At 46.9% G+C, this 15,285-nt stretch overlaps 2 protein-coding genes across 7 annotated transcripts in view; one reads left to right on the top strand and one right to left on the bottom strand.

The window, feature by feature from the left end:
* Positions 1-45: 45 nt before the first annotated feature.
* LOC308484270 (interferon-inducible GTPase 5-like) overlaps positions 46-15,285 on the bottom strand; it is a 43,139-nt gene continuing 27,899 nt past the window's right edge. Inside the window, exons 1-2 of one of the 6 annotated variants that reach the window (XR_013989901.1) lie at positions 7,251-7,643; positions 46-575 (exon numbers count right to left, since the gene is read on the bottom strand). Coding sequence is in view for 5 of the 6 variants with exons in the window: in XM_081019067.1 (XP_080875193.1) it covers positions 2,026-3,280; positions 4,340-4,392 (1,308 nt within the window). In the remaining variant the exon portion in view is untranslated. Of the gene's footprint in view, positions 576-1,539; positions 3,281-4,339; positions 5,543-5,586; positions 5,693-6,486; positions 7,205-7,250; positions 7,644-15,285 lie in introns of those variants that run through there. The other 5 variants (XM_081019064.1, XM_081019066.1, XM_081019065.1 and 2 more) reach the window with 5 other exon arrangements.
* On the top strand, positions 7,640-13,717 carry LOC308484335 (uncharacterized protein). Its single transcript, XM_081019191.1, has 3 exons — positions 7,640-7,644; positions 7,980-8,040; positions 10,414-13,717. The coding sequence occupies exon 3, from the start codon at positions 10,419-10,421 to the stop codon at positions 11,334-11,336; it is 918 nt and encodes a 305-aa protein (XP_080875317.1). The 5' UTR covers positions 7,640-7,644; positions 7,980-8,040; positions 10,414-10,418; the 3' UTR covers positions 11,337-13,717.

Genomic DNA, 15,285 nt, shown 5'->3' with positions numbered 1-15,285 from the left:
GCCTATAAAATTATTGAAAGAATAATGTCTGTAATTGCATCCCTCTGAAGAAGGGATATAAGAAGACGTAACCTAGAGCAGGGTTTCCCAAACTTGGGTTTCCAGCTGTTTTTGGACTACAGTTCCCATCACCACTGATCCTGCTAGCTAGGGATGATGGGAGTTGTAGTCCAAAAACAGCTGGAGACCCAAGTTTGGGAAACCCTGACCTAGAGAAAGATAAGAAGGCATGATTCTCGAGTGATGGGCTCCTGTGCAAAATGAAAGTTGGCTTGAAAATATTTTTTATTTCCTCCAATCCACCTTGGAGGTGGCAAAACATCTCTTTAGCACAGGGGTGGAAAATCTCTGGTTCATGGGCCACTTTTGGGTGTAATCTGACCCACAAAGTAATATCCACAAAACCACACCCACCTGTCAATCACCTGATGGGTGGGATGCAGGAGTCAACTGTGCTGGGTTCTGCTTTGCCAGCATATTTCCTCCAGGGAATGTTTTTCAGCAAACGCCTTTTGAAGCGCCGTCCACTGTCAGGAATGACGCTGACACGTCACTGCTTTTCCCTCCATCGCTTCCTACCGTTGTCATGACAGCCCGATTGCCCTCCCTGTTCTGCGGACTGTCACTGGCTTTGTTTATAGGTTGGCAGAAGTGAAGTACATGTACCACAGCCAAAAATCCCTGAGAGCTTTTCATCTGTGACATGATTCCTGTCATGCTTCATGGATGTGGTTGGAGAGGACTTTCATTGACATAACCACATCATGCTTCGGCCTCAGGAGAAGGTTAGATGGCAGAACAGTGCCCCAGGAAACATGAAACATTCTGCTGTCTGGAAAGCTACATCACAGCAATTAAGATCGGACACCCCTGGAATTCTTGCATGGTTTCTGTACTTGGTTTTCATAAGTCGTCTTATCTCCCCCCCCCCCCCAAAAAAAAACACACAAACCCTTACCATGTTTGATTAGAACAGAATTTATAAGAAACATGAAAATTTAGATTGTGGTTCCTAATAAGCAGCTCCAACATGTCTTGTATGAATTCAGTTTATCAAACCAAAGCCACAATTTACTAGTCTTGCTTGTTAAGCAACACATGTACTCAGAATCATGGTCTTAAAGTTTGTATCACTGGGTCATCAGTAGAGAGGATTTGCTTAACAAATTGGTTAAACTTCCTTGGGTTATTAGCCAAACTCAGTATTTCATTTGCCAAAGAATGCATTTTTAAAATCTGAACAAAATGTTATTGGGCTTACCTACAGCTCCAAGAAGGCTTGTGGAGAACGTGTGCCCCATCCCATTAAAATTTCTCCCAGCCTTTGTTTTTTTCCCCTCCTTAGTATGGGCTGTTGCTTAAATACTGACTCTAGAAGTTAACCTGGAGATCCAATATAGCTAACGGGATTGGAGCTGGCCAGATAAAAGTTTTTTATAGAGGGCAACAGGACCTGGGTCAGAGTTACCTATGAATGAGAACATGCCATTTGTTTTAAATCTTCTGCTTCAAACAAAGGAACTTGAACACTCTAGATGCTTTAGGTTAGACACATTTTATTATTTCAAAAGAAAAAAGGAAAGGAAACCAAGACAGGCCTAAAGATTCAGGTTGTCACAATCTGTGGCTTGAACCACTAGTAAAAAGGGAACTGATTTGTATTCCAGTTCTTTGTTAAGTTAAGCCCTGAACGTTGCCAGAGGAGCTTCACTGGGTATAAAACAGCACAATCTTGGCTTTCGTTATAAAGTCACTAGAGTGGTAACATTAAAACAAAATTAAGCATTCATCATCCAGTTTTTCACTAAAGGAAGCAAGCCAATTCAAAAAGGCCTCCAGTCAAATGCATATGGCTCACGTCTACTTGACAAGTTTCAACCAGCTTCATTCTAGTTTAACTTCCATAGCTTTCCCCAAAGAACCTCGAGAACTGTAGGACAGAGCTCTGTTCGATTCGGTGCTGTTCCATCCATTTAGAAGCTAAGCACCCATCATGGATCACTACACGAGATCCAAAGAACTCTTTCAAACATCAGACTCAAAGGCCTTGATGAGGACACGCTGAGCATCACCTGCCACCTCATTTAGGAAGCTGTAAAGCATGTAATACGTGGTTCCAAAGGATATCCCTCCAGCTGTCACGGAGCCAAATACAGGGATCGTGCTGGCAAAGTACTCCACCAGCATCAATGCCCCACCACCGGCTTTGGTTAACATCTTCACCACGAGGTCCCTGGAGATTTCTTTGGTCAATGGTGACTCGATCACCTCTTTAAGCTCCTCCACATTCTTGCCAACCTTCTCAGCTAATTTGCCGAGGGATTCGTCATCTAGGCCAAAGTTCTGACGGTATTCCGAAAGAGACTTAACCAGGATAGTTATATCGCAAGCTACAGAGAGGCCTGGGATGGGCACAGCTGCTATTCCGCATGAGATGGTAGCCAGCTTCCAGATTTGCTTCTGCAAGGCCTCTTTCTTCTTCTGCAAGATGGACAAAGAGATGTTCGGCAGGGCCATGAGGAAGGCATGTCTCTTGTGGCTCGGCAGCTCCTTCTCCAGCGTCTCCTCGAGCTGTATGAAGTCGTACTTGTTTAGCTCCCAGCTGGAAAGGAGGAAGACCTGGGGAGCAGCCACTCCTTGGGCCTGAAGGCACTCTTTGCAATTCTCTCGAATCTTCCTCAGTATCGCCTCCTCGTTGTAGGCTTTTGGCCGGCGCTTTTTGGTGGCCTCTAGATCTGCGTCTACCTTCGAGCGCACAAAGTAGAAGCATTTGCCCATCTGCTGGATTTCCTGCGCCAACTGGGCATGGTTGGACTTGAAGCGCTCTGAGGCAATGAGAATAAAGAAGTCATAGCGGGAGAAGTTGACCTGTTCCAGGTAAGTGCTGGACTGGAAATCTGGAGTGCCGATTCCGGGAAGATCCCACACAGTCACGTTGGGGTGCTTGGGGTGTGAATAAGGAGTGGGCTCCTTTGTGGTCTCCACAACCCCCGTGTCGGCAGATCCTTCGTCTTCATCCCCTAGGCCTCGAATGGCGTTGACAAACGAGGACTTGCCAGCACCAGACTCTCCCGTTACTGCAATGTCCAGCCGGGCATTCTCCAAAGCTTGCAGGTTTTCCAATATTTTGGACGCTGCTTCTGCCATTCTTCCTCCTTCAAGTGCATCCCTAATCTCTTCGATGTCTTCTTCGGTGATGATATCATATTCTTCTGCATAGGCAGCGGCTTGCTTTTGGGAATCCGGCGGTGGCTGAACTGCCATAGGATCGTATCGAGGCCTGGCAGGAAGGGGGAGAGAATGCAATACATAAGGAGACATTGAACAAGTTTCACTTATTGTGGGACAATGTGTTCCGCATCTGAGACGTTAGCTGAGGAGATGGCATGAAACAGGGCACCTTTTTTTCATTTAGAGAGCCATGCAGCCAGCTCAGCTCTAGGCTGGATATTTGGAGAAAGAGAAAATGGGCCAGTGTTGTCTTGAATAATGTTTATGTTATAAATAGGGCCTTATTCCATCCAAAATTTGTTATGTGAGAGGTTGGGGAAAATTAGGGCTGCCTGGCTTCGACCTCTGAAGCAAGAACTAATAGCCTGCTTCCTTTTTGTTTAGTCCACAGGTGGGGAACCAAAGGTCCTTGGGCCAAATGCGGCCCTCCAGGCCTCTCTATACGGCCCTCAGAACTCTCCTCAGGCCATACCCCTCAGCTGCACTACATCTCCATGTTTTTGCTGGGTTTTGCCATTGAACTCTGATAATGCCTTCTGCTTGACTGTAAGGAAGCCGACTTTTGACTTCCATTTTTCCCAGGGCGAAAGAGAAGCATCACATAAAGTGTTGGTGTGTAGCCAATTTAAACACTATTGCACTAGTGATTAACGCCATAAAATGACTTAGGCCCCAAATGGCAGCCCCTAAATTGTGGAATCCCCTCCCTACAAGTGTGACCCTAACACCTTCATTGTATCATTCCCGTTCCACAGTGTTTGCATCCTGAAGCAACACCTCCGGGTGTTTTAAACTGTTTTAAGCATTGCATTTTAAATTGTTGCAATCCCCCCCAGGACTTTATTGCAAAGGGTCAGGTGAGAAATCAAATTAATAATAATAATAATAATAATAATAATAATAATAATGAAGAATGAGCAGAACATTAAGTTTCCATAGGAAAATGCAATGATTAAAAATGAAACATTTTCCCCAGAGAAAGACAGCAAGGTATTAATAACAAAATGCTGTTTATACTCAAAGAAAGTGGCCAAAATGCTCTTTGTTCCTTGATCTTGTAACCCCCTTGTGCTAGTTATCAGTGAAACCTGCCTGAAGGGAAACACACCTTTTGGGCCTGCTCTCGCCAACCTCTGCTTCACCTCGTCTCTTGGCAGCCATCTTGGACTAGGTCTCAGGCCAGCAGGTGTTTGCTCAACAAAGCGTCAGTTTGCACCTTTATAGCCTTAGTTAAGGAGAGTCCTCTCTCTCCCTACTTCAGGCCTGACTTTCTCCACCTGAAAGTGCCACGGTATTTGGCTGACAGCGAACCAACAATTCACCCTATCCAATTTGGTTCTAGCTAGCTCCTTTTCATCCTTGCACCGTCGTCGTCTGAAATGGCCATTACCTCTCTTCAAACCATCTCGGTTCCTCCTCCTCTCCTCCTTTGTTTTAAATGTGCATCCTCAAAATGCAGGCACCCGCTCACAGCCCAGCCTCTCAGCTTTATTCCCACACAGCTCTATATATGGCCTAACCACTTCCTTTTGCTACCTAGCCCTGGATTTCCTCCCCATTCTATGTTGCAACGATACCTCCCTGCTAAATGTTTTCAGAACCAACTTAAGGGGCCTAATTCACACAAGGAGCTCTGGAGACAAGCAAATACTCAAGAGAAATGTTTCTCGAACTCCAAGGAAGCTGTATGTTGGAAGGTTTAGGGCAGAGAAAAGAAAGCACTGATTCAGGCAGTGCAGTTAAAACTATGGGTATCTCTGGTTGACCACGGTAAATACAAGATGCTGGACCAGAGGTGAAAAAATCTCTTTTTGTTGAAATCCCCTCTTCTGCACAGCTGCCTTTTTCCAACTTGAGACCATTGGCCTATTTGGATTAATCCAGTGATGGCCAAACTCTGCCCTCCAGCTGTTTTGGGACTACAGCTCCCATCATCCCTAGCTAACAGGACCAGTGGTCAGGGATGATGGGAATTGTAGTCCCAAAACAGCTGGGGGGCCAAGTTTGGCCATTACTGGATTAATACTAATATTGTCTACAATGAACCGTCAGTGGCTAGCTAAGATTCGCTTCTTGTGATAAGGGAAAAGTACAACAGAAAGTTGTTTGCATAACTCTGCAAACAAATCAGAATGAATGTCACAGTCAGTTTGCCTTAACACACACAGCACGTTGACCTTTAAGACACCCACATACAAGTGAGAGCATTTCATTTCCTCTGCCCTGTGAGACACTGCTAATTTCACAGAAGAGGGAAACCCTTTGCATTGCATTTCAGTTTTTGTTTGCTTTTAGAAAGAAAGGAAGAAAGAAAAAAACCTTGGGGGGAAATTATAGAACATTATAATCACTTACAAAATACACAGCACTGATGCCGAAGCATAGTAATAGAATCTGGGGCAGACTTTGGTAATCTTTCGTAATTATGGTGTTCTGTCCAGGGCCAAAATTTGTTTGTGCAAGGTCAAAATCCCCCCCCCCATGGATTTTCTCCATTATGGATTTTCTTTTTGTGTGTGTGTAATAATTTCTATTAGTTTTCAATTAAGGTAAAGGGACTCCTGACCATTAGGTCCAGTCGTGGCCGACTCTGGGGTTGCGGCGCTCATCTCATCTGCGTTTGTCCGCAGACAGCTTCCAGGTCATGTGGCCAGCATGACTAAGCCGCTTCTGGCGAACCAGATCAGTGCACGGAAACACCGTTTACCTTCCCGCCGGAGTGGTACCTATTTATCTACTTGCACTTTGATGTGCTTTCAAACTCCTAGGTTGGCAGGAGCAGGGACCGAGCAATGGGAGCTCACCCCATCGCGGGGATTCGAACCGCCGACCTTCTGATCGGCAAGCCCTAGGCTCTGTGGTTTAACCCACAGCGCCACCCGTGTCCCTAGTTTTCAATTACAATAACTCAAAGCCTCATTGCCCATACCAAAATATAATACCAAATTATAATACGATTAATAATGCTGATTGTTCAGATGCCAAATTATATTCTTTTGTTGCCCTCCGTGCTAGAATTGATGATTTACTTTAACTCTGCACTCTAAAAACTTATAAATTCCAATGCACGCTAGTCAGAATAACAAACCCTTATACAGTACCGCAGCTGCAATTTTAACGACTTCAATTCACATTAACACATCAAATAATTTACAGTCCTACACCAATTATGGATCTTCTCAATTTTGGTCCTCCTTGGCTAGGTGTTCTGCGCTGATAAAAGTAAGAAGTTGGTGCTGTTGCTATTAACGTTACCATTATTAAGAGCCCTGCTGCATCGGCCCAAAGTCCAACGCACTCTGCCATCCTGCATTCCAGTGTGGCTAAGCAGACGCTTCCCAGACGCACAGCAGGAAGGCGAGAGCTATTTACTTCCTAGTCAATACCTGGCGGCATATACTGCACCTGACACTGGAGGTTCCCTATGACTAATAGCAACGCATCTGTTGTCCTGCCCTCTTGTTTTTGAGCGCCGTATCCTGAGCCACTTCCTGCTTCTTAAGTACCTCCAAGGCAGCAACAGTTTCCAAATATTTTAAGCCAAGGCAGCAACACTTTCCAACCATTTTAAGCCAAGGGCCACCTACTGAAACGACATTGGCCCCCGCTCCGAACAGCACAAAACAGAAATGGAAAAGTCCACTAAGGTGTCAGAGCCGGATCTTCGTTCCTCCAGGATCCAGATGGATGGGAGGCTGGTTTTCCGAGTCAAGTGTTTGCGCCGCCGATCCACATTTTCTTTCCAACCCCTCCCGCTGCCTCCCGTCCTTTTGCAGGCGGGACTCAAGCTGTCCTCCCGCGACCTCAGTGGCAGATTCCCAGCGATCCACCGGTGGGGAGGCGGGGTGGGCGAAGGGATCTCTTGATCTTGCCGAGCAAGCCGCTTTGAGGGGAAGCCTCCCTTTCCCTGCAATCTGAATTGCTCGCCATCTGAACTCAGCTCTGGCTAAACTTTGGCCAGCCACCCCCAGCTCCTCTCCAATCCCCATCCACCCCGCCAGCCCCCTCACCCCGCATACCTTTCAAGGCAAATCCGTGGCGATCCAGACGTTCAGCAGAGTGACCTAGGAAAGAATGTGGAGCAGATCGTTTGGAGTGGGGGGGCGCTGAGGGGGTTTCCCGAGGGGCGGCCGTTTTGTTTTGCGCGCGCGGCGGCTCCAGAAGCGCCCTGATTTCCCGGTGCATCTACGATCGACTTTCGGTTTCCAAGCTGCTTATTGTTCCTTGCTGCCTCCTGGTGGAAGGAATGAGTTCGGACCGCAACAGAATCGCTATTATTTTTAAGCGGGGGGGGGAGGGGGATAGGGGTGAAATTACCATAAAATTTGCTGTGTGGTGCACATCCAAAAGTGCGTGCGAAGTGTGCGGCGGGGGAGAAAATATATTTGTTTATAAAGGCAGTAATCGAAGCAGGTAAAATGCTTTTTTTATTTTTTTATTTATTTTGCAAGGGAGAGAAATGGCACGATCGCGTCAGTCGGGGAGAACACTAAAACGCTTTTTTTCTTTATTTCCCCTGAACCGAGTAAGGGGAAAACCGACTTTGGGACCTCTTCGTTGCGCGCTGTTAGAGGCAGCGGCGTGCGCCAAGGTGGAGTCACGTGTATTGCAGGAACCCGAAACTGAGAAGTTAACAAAGTAGGATTGCTCTCATTGTAGGAGAAGACGGAGAAACGGCGGCGTGCGATATGTAAGTCACTGAGGAGGCAGGTGTAATTTTTCATAGGGGATTTTTATTTCTTCCCGAGATCGCATTCCACACGGAAGTGCAGGTGACTCTCTGCTGCTTATCCGGATTTCAGTCGTCAGGTTTGTAACGTTAAGGACGCAGTGGTTCGTTTGGCAAGAACCAGAGGAGGATTTATTGATAGGACATGTGCAAGATAGAAACCGAAATCTGCAACTGGAGCAGGTCTCTTCCAGGAAACAGTTTGGCTTATTGTAATGGTAACAATTTTTAATTTATTTATACCTCGCTCATCTGGCTGGGTTTCCCCAGCCACTCTGGGAAGCCTGCGGAAAGCCATCTAATCCAGATTTTAATTTTACCCTGACTTGTTTTTAAGAGGTGGTTTAATTATTGTTTGATTTTATATCAATGTTTATATTTGATGTTAGCCACCCTGAGCCTGGTCTCGGCCAGAGAGGGTGGGAAACAAATAAAAGTTGTTTTTTTTAATTTTTATTATTATTATTATTACAGCACATTAAAAAATGCAACACATTAGACATTAAAAACTTCCCTAAACAGGGCTACCTTCAGATGTCTTCAAAAAGTCAGATAGTTGTTTGTTTCTTTGACATCTGAAGGGAGAGTGTTCCACAGGGCGGATGCCACCACCAAGAAGGCCCTCTGCTTGGTTCCCTGTAACCTTACTTCTCGCAGTGAGGGAACCACCAGAAGGCCCTCGGAGCTGGACCTCAGTTTCTGGGCAGAACAATGGAGGTGGAGACGCTCCTTCAGGTATACTGGACTGAGGCCATTTAGGGCTTTAAAGGTCAGCACCAACACTTTGAATTGTGCTTGGAAAGGTACCGGGAGCCAATGTAGGTCTTTCAGGACGGGTGTTATATGGTCTCTGTGGCCACTCCCAGACACCCATCTAGCTGCCGCATTCTGCCACAGTCTAGCTAGCCTTCTCCATTAATTTGCCTGATCCGCTTTTAAAGCCATCTAAGTTGGTGAGCATCGCTTCCTTCCCGTGGGAGGGAGTTCTGTAGCTTAACTAGGTTCTGCATGAAGAAGTGCTTGTTTTAACTGTTTCTTAATAAGAATTAAGTATCCACACCCACTGTTGTGCATGCCAGGATCTAGAATGAATCTGGACTGAAAGCATTTTGGAGATGAACATGAGTGGATTGAGAAAAACTAATTTTTTGTGGCACTAGCGGGTGAGTGTGTGCACAACCTGAGGCTGCAATCCTACCCTCACTGTCTTGCGTAAGAAAGTATCAGGAATGTCACACCTAAGGCAATGGGACATACATGCCTGCATGCCTCCCTTTTCTAGGACCATTGCAAGATCTGTTGAGTTTTGCACAGGAGGATAAAAGGGGGAGCGCACAGCAAAGTTTTCAGTTAGATGATGCAAGCATGCATACTTTCCATCAATATGCTCTTTATTTTCTCTCTCACACAGAGGTGGGAAAGCCTCTTTTAAGATGATGGGTGGCACCAGCTGTATTCTTAAATTTAAAAACTATAGATTTGGATTGGCTGACCAATTAATTGTGAAGGCACCTTTCAAGCACAGTGGAACCTTGGTTCTCAAACTTAATCTGTTCCGGAAGTCCGTTCAACTCCCCAAACAGTTTGAAAACCAAGGCGTGGCTTCCGATTGGCTGCAGGAGTTTCCTGCACTCAAGTGGAAGGTGTGTCAGACATTCGGTGTTCGAAAACCGGAACACTTCTAGGTTTTCAGTGTTCGGGAGCCAATTTGTTCGTCAACTATGCCGTTGGAGAACCAAGGCTCCACTGTATATCTATGGTTGGCTTGATGGATTAACCCAGGTGATCAGTTGACAAAGGCTGCAGTCCTAGACACCAGAGGTGGGGAACCTGTGGTTCTCCAGATACTGAACCTTTAACCTGATTTGGTGGTGCTGTGGTCTAAACCACTGAGCCTAGGGCTTGCTGATCGGAAGGTCGGCGGTTCAAATCCCCGCGATGGGGTGAGCTCCTGTTGCTCGGTCCCAGCTCCTGCCAACCTAGCAGTTCGAAAGCACATCAACGTGCAAGTAGATAAATAGGTACTGCTCTGGTGGGAAGGTAAATGGCGTTTCCGTTCGCTGCTCTGGTTTCACCAGAAGCGGCTTAGTCATGCTGGCACATGACCCGGAAAAACTGTCTGCGGACAAATGTCAGCTCCCTCGGCCAGTAAAGCGAGATGAGCGCCGCAACCCCAGAGTCATTCGTGACTGGACTTAACTGTCAGGGGTCCTTTACCTTTTTTTTAAAGACATCTGAAGGCAGCCCTATTTAGGGAAGCTTTTAATGTTTAATAGATTATTGTATTTTAATATTCTGTTGGAAGCTGCCCGGAGTGGCTGGGGGAACCCGCCAGATGGGCGGGGTATAAATAACAATTTTTTATTTTTATTTTATTTTAAATTCTGGAAACAAAAACCGCCAATGAATTCCACCCCTCCCCAGCACTGATGATATTTCCCTTCTTTTTAAAGGAAACATGGCCTCTGTCCTCAGCACTGTCTTGCAATGGGCTCTCAGCATCGTCATCCCATGTTTTACAGCTCAGCTCTGGAGATTCATGAACAAACTGCTGACCTTCGTGGTCGTGGTGGCGCTCGCTGTTCTCCTCTCCACGATGTGGCTAGCCATGAACAAAGCGGAGTATTCCCCCATGGGCACGGACCACGAGGTTGCTGTGACAGCCAAGCAGTTGTGGAAGCCCACCAGTGTCCTCAATATCATGAAGGATGCCCTGTTGTACGTGGCTAACCTGCTGCCCTCTTACGAACCACTGACAGCTGAGAATCTCCTAAGGCACCGTGATCAGCTGGATGGTGTCAACTACATACTCCAAGCCTGTTTCAACAAGGCCATTGATACCTTTCTCCAGGAGCCGTGGTCTGTGCAGCAAAATGCCCAGCTGGTTATCCAGTGCGGTGGACCCCCCATAGAGTTTTGGTCCGGCAAGGGGGACTGCCAGATTTCTGTATATGTCCTATACAAGCAGATCCAGTGTGATATCAAAGAGCGGACGGCCGAAATGTACCTTGCGAGGCTGGCCATTCGCAAGGAGCCGCTGAGCGTCGCAGACCTGCTGAGAGTGAGGCAGAGCTTGCGCTTCTGGGGGGTTCTTCCCGAGGAACCAGGCCACTGCTTGGAGTTTGCAGTGGAAGAGTTTGCCAAGGAGCCGTTCTGCGTCCAGGACAATGCTCACATGGTTGTAGACTGCGGCGGGCAGGTGCTGAACTTTGCCTCTGGCGAAGGGGAGAATAAGATCAATATCTACGATGTACGGGGAGGCCTCATTCACTACCGGATCAGGATCTCGGGTTCCTGGACCAGCATCGTGCGGTTCTTTCATGGGAACAAAAATCACGCGCAAACACGTGCGAGGAAGCCTCTGCAGTTAGAGTGAGATCAGAGCTACGAAAGGAGCTCGCCTTTTCTCGCCTCTAGAAAGACTGGTTCACAGTTTCCCCCAAACATGAGAGAGGCAGAACATGTGCACATTTTTGCAAACAGCCCCCCCCCCATTAAATGTGTTTTGTATGTTGTTTTCACAAAGTCATGGATTTTTATGCACGCTCAACCATACTTTTATGTATTTTTGAACACAATTTGAGTTGGGGAAACTGCATTGATAAAATTCTGATAAGCACTGATTTTGAAGAGTAGCTTCCTTTTGATCCATGGGCTGATAGGAAACTTTTGCAACCCAAGAGCCACATTTTCTCACAGGGAACCTTTCTGGTTGGGGCCACACCCCTCCGGAGATGGGTGATGCAAACAGATTAGGAAGACTAGGCAGCAATTGAACCCCAAATGCTTTTGTTCATTTGTTTATTATTTACAACATGTATACAATACTCTAGCCAAAAAGGCGCCCAGAGCAACTGATATGATCAGGCTTTCACAACACACAAGGAAAAGGGGTGGGGATGGAGGAGGAAGCATGCCGGGACACTAGTTCTTAAAGTCCTTTTAAGGACCTGTTGGGAAGCAACTGGAAACTGTTTGGTAGGCCTGATGCGACTGGCTACTGCTCCTGATGGTGGACCAATCACAGCTGGTCTTTGAGCAGAGGCAGTGACACAGCCCTCCTGTGCTGCTTCCCCTCTGCTCTGCCGCCAGGTGGAATTGCAAAGCAGCCTTGACCCTCATCCACTCGTTGCTAAAGCAGCACTTCATAACATGGCATGGAAAAGTCTGGGAGAAGGGCCATAGCGCAAATGGCAGAACATCTGATTTGCATGCAGAAGGTTCCAGGTTCAATCCTCTGCAGGTAGGCTGGGAGAGACCCCTGCCTGAAACCCTGAAGAGCAGCTGCCAGTCAGTGTAGACAATACTGAGCTAGGTGGGCCAACGATCTGATTCGGTATAGGGGAGTTTTTACCACCAGTGTGTGGCTGGTCCCTTGATAGGGTGATACGTCTTCACCAGCTGCAGCCAACCCATGCTTGCCTGTCTTCTTACACCCGGTCCATGGGGTGACATTCCCTCTCATCTTCTTATTCCTGGAAGTATTGCCCTTGTAGAACTCAGCAGGAAGGAGGATGGGGACAAAACCAGGGTGAGCTGCCTCTCCCTGTCATTGGCTCTGGCGCCACCTACTGTTTGTCTCCCTGTCTTCCTCCCCACCAGACACCACTGCTTCCCATGCTCCCCAACGCCACCAAATCTCCCCCTGCCCAATTTACGCATCATCAGGGCGCCTGCTTCGTGCCCCAAGCCAGCACAGTATACAGAGGGGAAGAGGGAGGAAGAGAAAGAAGAGGAAAACCAGCACAGGAGAGCGGTGATCTATTGTGCCTCCTCCTTTAGTGCTGGTGTTGGACTCTGTCACCAACCACGATGCATCCATTGGTGGAGAAGTAAACATAGGGGTTGACCTTAGTGGCTGGTATGGGCGTGGACCAGAGGAAGGGCTTGGCTTGAAGTTGTCAGGCTGTGATGGGGCAAGGTGCCCCAGGTCTTGGTTGTTTTGAATTACAGCTGTCCTCGTTTTATATCCATCTGTTTCATCTTGTCCTCTCATCCCACGCATCGTGGTTCCCTCTAGGATGCTGTAGCTTGCTGAGCCGGTAGCAGGAGTGCAGCAGATTGTAGAAGTTCCTCCCAACCTCTTAATCCAAAAAGGAGCCTCTTCTGTGTTCTGCCTAATTCTGGCCAGAAGACTCACTTGGGGGTCCTTCTGGGTTTCTGTCTTGGGCGTCTCTCTATAGCGCCACTTGCTATAGACTTTCAGGCTGGGTGGTGTAGCTGTAGTTGCAGCCTGGTCTGTGGCCTTGTTGATGCTGTCCTGGGCAGCCACTGATGCTGTGTTTTCTTCAGGAACATCCAGGAGCTTGGGTGTCCCCAAAAAGGTGCGATGGCTGCCTTTCGAGTATTGCAACTGGGCTGTTGTGTGACCTGCCACAGGAGTCATGGAAGAGGATGTAGCTGGAAAGAGAAATCAGACTTTGGTCACCTTCTCAGTGTCTTGTGCTTTTGAACTATAGACCTATTGTATGGAAGTTGGCAGCAGGACAGTGAAAATGGATTCTGTGTGCCCTAATGGTGGCCGAGAGACTGATACGGGTAAATTGGAAGAATGGAGATACATTTCCCCTTAATCAATGGCTTGACAACATTTGTAACATAGGAGCAGACAGCTTTCAGACGCAGGCTTTCCATGGATAAATACAGGGAGTGAGTTTACAGTGGTGAGAAGTCATTTAATTAAAATTGTATTAATTTGGTATCAATGTGTAATCATTTGTGAAAATTGGGTTGTACTTTGGAAAATCAATAAAAATAATGGACAAAAAATGGAATGAGTTTACACAGAATATACTAGGTTACTGACAATTAAGTATGGTTTTTTTGGGGGGGTTATTGTTTTTATTTGGATTTTATATATTGTGATCTTTTTTTGTGAACCGCCCTGACACCCCCAGGTATAGGGTGGTATATAAATTCATTCATTCATTCAATAAATACTGGTACAATAAGAATACAGTGGTACCTCGGGTTAAAAACTTAATTCGTTTTGGAGGTGCGTTCTTAACCTGAAACTGTTCTTAACCTGAAGCACCACTTTAGCTACTTTATGGGGCTCCCCGCTGCCGCTGCACTGCTGGAGCACGATTTCAGTTCTCATCCTGAAGCAAAGTTCTTAACCCGAGGTACTATTTCTGGGTTAGCGGAGTCTGTAACCTGAAGCGTCTAACCGGAAGCATCTGTAACCTGAGGTACCACTGTATGCAGAACTGTATATCAATGCATGATAATGCAACAGTATTTTTTTCATTTTCACTCACTTTTTTCTTTCTTTTTTCTCATTCTATGTCTTTTTATAAATGAAATTATTATTATTATTATTCCTCCAAGGAGCTCAAGGTGCTCTGAGTGCTCTGATGGTGTTTCCTGCTTGGCAGGGGGTTGGACTCGATGGCCCTTGTGGTCTCTTCCAACTCTATGATTCTATGATTCAAGGTGACATACATAGCTCTCTCCATATTATCTTCACAACAACCCGGTGTGGTAGGTCAGGGGGAGAGGTGGTGACCGGCCCAAGGTCAGGGAGCGTCATTGCTGACTAGGGATTTGAACCCAACTTTCCCAGTTCCTGGTCCAACACTTTAACCATTGCACCTCTGCTAACTGAAAATCCTGGGGATTGCACCCGTGACATTCTGCCACTGAGCTACAGCAGTCCTTCCCTAGGAAGAGAGATTGGTGGTTAAACAACTCTCTTTTGTTGTTGTTACAGATTAAAATCAATGGGAGGTTTTATTCCATCGTGAATAGCAGGCATAGTTGGAGTGGGAAGAATTTCAGCCGGGGTCACAGCAGGAGCTAAAGGGTTAAGGCCAACTTTCCTGCCAGGCCACAGTCTCGGTCTGACTCTGGGGTCCATTGCACTGGCTGCTTAATGAAAAATCAGTGACGGAACTCTAAACCAGGTGTGTTTAGTTGGGCCTTAGGGGGAGCCGGCCTTCCCCACCAGGCGGCACTCCTCCCAGGTGTATCCGTGATGCAATAATTTTGTGCGAGTCGTGACCTCGATTGTGCAAACTGGGCCTGGTTGGCAGAGCTGTCCTGGCTGAATAGGGAAGGGTGCAATCTATGCTTGGAACGTCATCGTAGGGGTGGATGCCTCTGTGCTGAGACACACAGGTGGTTTCCCCGGGGCATATCCAGGCCTTGTGAAACAAATCACATTCCGGAGGGAGCGGGCAGGACCTAGAACGAGGAAGAAGGAACAATAATATGGTGGACTTCGGTTATTGATGAGGGAGAAGTTACAGACTTCCCTCATGCTCAACCTGTAGATAAGTTAACAACTTTTTTGCTATTCCTGAAATGGAAACTGATGGATCAGT

The sequence above is a fragment of the Podarcis pityusensis genome (assembly GCF_964106645.2).
Source record: "Podarcis pityusensis genome assembly, chromosome: 8".
In the NCBI taxonomy this organism is placed as follows: Eukaryota; Metazoa; Chordata; class Lepidosauria; order Squamata; family Lacertidae; genus Podarcis; species Podarcis pityusensis.
This window is presented reverse-complemented; position numbering and strand designations above follow the sequence as displayed.

Excerpts from the sequence above, each read along its gene's own strand:
- LOC308484335 (XM_081019191.1), top strand. The coding sequence starts at position 10,419 with ATGGCCTCTGTCCTCAGCACTGTCTTGCAATGGGCTCTCAGCATCGTC.